General features: G+C 34.9%; 1 protein-coding gene across 1 annotated transcript in view; it reads right to left on the bottom strand.

The window, feature by feature from the left end:
* Positions 1 to 5,637, bottom strand: part of plekhs1.2 (pleckstrin homology domain containing S1, tandem duplicate 2) — a 101,776-nt gene extending 96,139 nt beyond the window's left edge. Inside the window, 10 exon segments of the mRNA NM_001077324.1 lie at positions 1,226 to 1,279; positions 1,377 to 1,465; positions 1,550 to 1,675; positions 1,971 to 2,138; positions 2,771 to 2,861; positions 4,901 to 5,035; positions 5,110 to 5,228; positions 5,306 to 5,364; positions 5,451 to 5,487; positions 5,595 to 5,637. Coding sequence (NP_001070792.1) covers positions 1,226 to 1,279; positions 1,377 to 1,465; positions 1,550 to 1,675; positions 1,971 to 2,138; positions 2,771 to 2,861; positions 4,901 to 5,035; positions 5,110 to 5,228; positions 5,306 to 5,364; positions 5,451 to 5,472 — 863 coding nt within the window. The 5' untranslated portion in view covers positions 5,473 to 5,487; positions 5,595 to 5,637.
* Between the last annotated feature and the right edge of the window lie 363 nt (positions 5,638 to 6,000).

Below are 6,000 nucleotides of genomic sequence, written 5' to 3' on the forward strand. Positions count from 1 at the left end.
TGATCCTAAACCATCAAATATGTAAATTCACTAATGTTGATCCTGGACCATCAAATATTTGAAGTCACTAATGTTGATCCTGGACCATCAAATATTTAAATTTACTAATGTTGATCCTGGACCATCAAATACATTAATTCGGTGATGTTGATCCTGGACCATCAAATATTTGAAGTCTCTAATGTTGATCCTGGACCATCAAATATATAAATTCACTAATGTTGATCCTGGACCATCAAATAAATAAATTCGCTAATGTTGATCCTGGACCATCAAATATATAAATTCTGTGATGTTGATCCTGGACCATCAAATATATAAATTCACTAATGTTGATCCTGGACCATCAAAATGATTAATTTACTAATGTTGATCCTGGACCATCAAATATATGAATACGCTAAAGCTGATCCAGAACCATTAAATACATAAATTTCTTAATGTTGATCCTGGTCAAACATATAAAGTCACTATTGTTAATCCAGGACCATCAAAGTTACAAGTTCACCCATTCTTCATCCTGAACCATCAAATATATGAATTCACTTACAGTATGCTGATCTTGGACCATTAATTATATCAAGTCACTAAAGTTGTCCCCTGGATCTGTACATTTATAAATTCACTAATGTTTAACCTGGACTCTCAACTAGATAAAGTTACTAAGTTGATCTTGGACCTTTAAACTCATAATTCACTAATGCTGAACCTGGACCACGAAATATATTTTATTGCAGTTTAAATGGACTAAATATTCTATTTATAAACTTAAATGTAACAAGCCTGATTGCATGTTAAAATTGCTGAAGAAAATGTCCTTTTGCAAATGTGTTAGGGTAGGCAATTCAGTCATAACTTATTGCTAAAACAGCTATCATAACATTATTTATCAATATGTGGTGGTTTTTGCATTCTCGGAAGCTATAGAAATCAAAAATGTAAAAAATAAAATACACTGGGACCTTTGTTTTTGTTTACATCACTCAAAATGGTTTATATACTCAAACATATAATCAAATATATGCATGTATGTATTTATATTTCCCTAATAAATATACACAGCACACACACATAAATTACAATTATTATTATTTTAGATGTGAATAATCACAATTCATTTTTGCTCAGCACATTAAAAAAACAAACAAACGAAAAAACACATTAAGTACACATTGAAACTTGGCTCACTAACATGATAACTGAAAAATTACAAATGTAAAATTACTTTGTCTTTGTGCGTTCTGTGTCTGCCTTCTGGTCATCCTCCAATGCCATTTGCCTAATCCCAAAATACCATAGAAAAATATTTAAAATAAAGTGTGTCAGAAAAAAGAAAATTTAGTCTGATGTGGGGAAAAGTGTGCTCTAACACTCACACTTTTGCCATGGAAATGTATTCAGTGGCTTCCTCTGGAGATTCATCCTCCTCTTCGACCCTCTCGTCCTTGATATCGCTCAGAAACCTCTGTCAGAAAGAGTTATATGCTGTATAAAAAAGGTAATACGCTGTAATATTTGCGCTCATGTTAAAAAAAACATAAATATGTACCTTTCGCGGTTCTGCTACTGGAGCTTTGAAAAAAGTGCGAGGGGAGTCATAGTAACTTTGAGGTGATAAATAAGTTGACATTAGAGCAGGATCTTCTGACTTTCTTTCATCAGGCTGGTCTTCAAACTGTGGTTTTGGTGGAACATTCAAACATCAACATTTTCCGGCAAAATTTGCTTAGTGCACCATAAAGATTTAAGAGTTCACTAATAACAGTTAGATAATTGAAGTATCAGTCATTAAAACTGTATTCGTTAACCACTAATCTCAATATGATGAGTACAACCCTGTTAGAACCATCATCTGACTTATTGGAGCAGATAAAATGACTAGTAGCTTTTCCACAACTGCCATGATCTACATAAACTGACATATGAAATATTTGTGCTTATGTTGAAGAAACTCGTGGGTAAATGTGTACCTTGTGCAATTCTGCTACTTGAGCATTGAAAAGACTGCGAGGGCAGGCATAGTAACTTTGCGGTGAAGTTGACATTAGAGCAGCTTCTGAATCTTTTTCATCAGGCTGGTCTGTAGGCGTTGGTTGCCAATAGTTCATAGGTCCAGATATTGATTTGATGCTCTGATTCTGTGGAAAAAGGTAAAATATTTGTATCCTCAGACTTTTTAGTAGTTATATTTAATTGAATTAAAATTTATTTATTATATTTATTATGATAATGCCTAAACAACTCAATTTGCCTATTTAACATAATCATTTAGATAAACCTTTAAATTTATGAATTGTAGTATTTTGCAAAATTTTCATTCATTCATTCATTCATTCATTCATTTATTTTCTTATTGGCTTAGTCCCTTTTTTAATATGAAGTCACCACAGCGGAATGAACCACCAACTTATCCAGGATATGTTTTACGCAGCGGATGCCCTTCCAGCTGCAACCCATCACTGGGAAACATCCATACACACTCATTCACACACATACTCTGTGAACCACAACCTTCTTGCTGTGAGGCGGTTGTGCTACCCATTGTGCCACCATGCTGCCCCTCTTGCAAAATATGTAAAATGATATTATGCACTGTCACCATGGCAAAGACAAAATAAGGTAGATATTAAAACTATTGTTTAAAAATGTGTTGAATCAATCTTCTCTCTGTCAGGCAACAATTGGGAAATATTTAAAAAATGATTTCAGTTTTTAACTGATTAACAATAATATAATAGAAGGAGCGATAGAGAGATATTTTAATGTTTACCTTATCATCACATTCATCTGTATTTTGCATTTTGTTTTGCGAGTTCTGCAGTGCGGTGGTTATTGCATTGAGCCAGGAATCCACGTCATCACTGAAAGTAAAAAAACAAACAAACATTAAAACTACTGTTTTTGGAAAAACCTAAATGTTCAAAATTAAATTTGTATTAAATTTCCTCTATCCACTACCTGACAAGTATTGTCGCGTATTCTAGTTTAAGGAACGACAAATAGTAACTTGACTTCTAGTTGATCAATTGGTATCAGAAATGGCTTATATAAAAGGCAAAGGCCTCTAGATTATGCTTATTTCGCCATATTAAAAGATGATCATGCCTTGATTTTTCATTATTTAATTAGGACAGTAAGGTCTGACTTTGCTGCGACTAAAGTCTTGTCATTTAACAGAAATAATGTACAGTATAGAATATAAAGTCATGGTGCAGTGGAAAAAGAAATAGTATTTTGTATGACTCCCATGAGCTTGGATGACTGCATCCAAACAGCTCTGCACTGACTCAAATAACTTATTTATGAAGTCATCTTGAATGACAAAGAAAGAATTCTTGCAGGACTCCCAGTTCATCAGGATTCTTTGGATTCATCTTCAATGTCTCCTCATTCATCTTACCCCAGTCTCGTGACTGGGCTGGCCATTCCTGGACAAAGACTATAGCAGGAGTGACCAACCCTGTTCCTGGATATTCCTGCAACCCATATCAAACACACCTGCCTGTAATTATCAAGTGCTGTTCAGGTCCTAATTAATTGGTTCAGGTGTGTTTAATCAGGGTTGGAGCAGGAAGGTAGATCTCCAGGAACCGGGTTGAGCACCACTGGTCTATAGAATACACAAGACATGTCACTTGTGTCTTTTTGAGTGGGAAAAAGTGTAATGGTCAATATGGTAAATAAAGCCCCGCCTATTAAAACAGGAGCTAATCATCGATCACTATATGGTAAACAAATCCTGCCTTCTAATACAGGAGCCAATCATTGATCACTATAGACTGATGATTCTCCAGGGGAGGGGCTCAGACCAGACATGAGTTTCTGCGGATTTTGTGTAATTGGATGTTTAGAAATGAAACTAAAGACACAGTTGTTGTTGTTGAATTTTATTGGTGATTCCTAATACGAAATTCAATCCTAAGCTTGGCAAGTAGTTTTGGAGAATTTGATGTTTCCCCATTCAGACAGATTGCCCGAGCACACTGCCAAAGAGATGTTTCAAAGATGGCCGCCTAGTGAATTGGCTTGCCTTAAAGGGTTTTTATTCCTGCAGCACCTTGACCTTTGATGCATTTAGGAACTTTAATGTGGAGGCTGCAGTATGCGAAGGAGCGCTATCCTGCTGAAGAATTTCCCTTCTCCTGTGGTTCATAATGTAATAGGCAGTACAAATGTCTTGATACTTGGGCTAGTGATGTTGCAATCCACTCTGCAGATCTCTTGCACTCCCCCATACTGAATGTAACCCCAAATCAGGAATTTTCTTCTCCAAACTTGACTGAATTCTGTGAGAAATCTTGGCTTCATGCGGGTTCTTCTGCAGTATGTATGAAGATTGGCATGCAGTTCATCAGATGAAAAAATCTACATTCTGCCTCTTTTCCAAATGATCAACTAAATGTCAAGTTATTATTTGTTGCTCTTACAACTGGGATCGACGACGAGACTTTTGTCAGGCAGTGTATGTAAATAGTATATTGATAATTACTACATATATAATTGAAAAGCAGATTTTTTGCAATTATATTTACTGTTATTACCATGTCATTTTCTTTGAGTTCATGTATTTAATAACTTTTTTTAAATAGTTGAACACCATCTAATTTATATGCAGATTTTTAAGATAGGTTATAACTATGTCAGTTTGTCTTTGTTGGCAGATTCTGAAAGACTCTATTTCAAATCTGCTAACAAAAGTTGATTTTTATCATTTCAAATTCTGTGCTACACCTTCTGCATACACGTGGCTTCAAAATCAATTGACCCAAATTAAAAGCCACAACACAATCTTCATTTCATGGAGGCTTTACATATTGCTTGTGTCTAACTCACACTGGCATTCACAGATTGTTTGCATGCTGTAATGGCTATGATAGATCTGGTCAAAATGGTGCCAAACCTGTTTTGTCCAATGAGAAAATAGTCTCTAGTTTCCACCGTCAAGAACAGCACAGAGGATGGAGGACACTTGAAGTGTTTCTGGATCCAGGGCCATCTTGAATGTGCCTCTGGGGCAGTAGACAACAAGCTAATTCTTTAAAACAGAAATACTTTAATATGGGATAAAAATGCTTTGATTATTTATTAATGAATTATTCTCTTTCTTACTTTGAAAGATCTATTGTTCCCAAAGGTTTGTCTCTGCTTTCATTATTTCGATAATATGATAGGTGGTAGTTATCTTTATCTACCTTGGAGAGCACAAAGAAACGGCGCTTCCATGATTTCTGTAAATAAAGTGTCATTCATTTCATTAACAAAGCAGTAGATTTAACAGATAATTTAGTTTTAATTTGAGACATACAATGCCTTTAGCCGGTGGTGATTTGTTCAAGTATCCAGAGCGGATTTCCTCCACCATTGCTAAAACATTTAAAACTGATCATTGCAGTAGAATTTATTCATCGCTTTCCTTCATTACCCGTGTCTCAAATATATTTTAGGCTTACCTGATTTAGTTCTGTTGCTCATGTTGTTGCCTTATTGCTGAAATAGATGTGAATTTTTAGGTGAAGTCAAAATTATTTCTTAGTCACACGTATCACAAAGCATAATAATATCATTAGCCATATTTTATTGTAATATTGCTGTACCTTGTGTCTCAAAAAGTAGTTTCCTCTGTTCAGATCTCACAACTTTCATTTTATGGCAGCTGTTCAGAAGGAAGCACAAGGTTTTTTGTTATATCCGCAGAGTTATGTCAGGAGGAGTTATACCTGGTTATACCTGTATGCAAACCCAAGAATAAGGTCCCTCCTTAATTTGTGCAAATTACCAAACAGACGAGATACACAAAAATGTCTTTAAATTTTTATGAAGAAAAAAAGTAATTTGTTTACAGCCACTAGTTTATAAAGCAGATTAAAAAATGACCACAGACTTACCAGAGTGCTGTACAGGTTAGAGTAAAAATATAGACTAATACTATCAAAACAGATAAAGCATGACATTCATTATTAGAGAATAAATGAGTTTTAAGACAATTCTTGAACAGAAAGG

The sequence above is a fragment of the Danio rerio genome, chromosome 12 (assembly GCF_049306965.1).
Source record: "Danio rerio strain Tuebingen ecotype United States chromosome 12, GRCz12tu, whole genome shotgun sequence".
In the NCBI taxonomy this organism is placed as follows: Eukaryota; Metazoa; Chordata; class Actinopteri; order Cypriniformes; family Danionidae; genus Danio; species Danio rerio.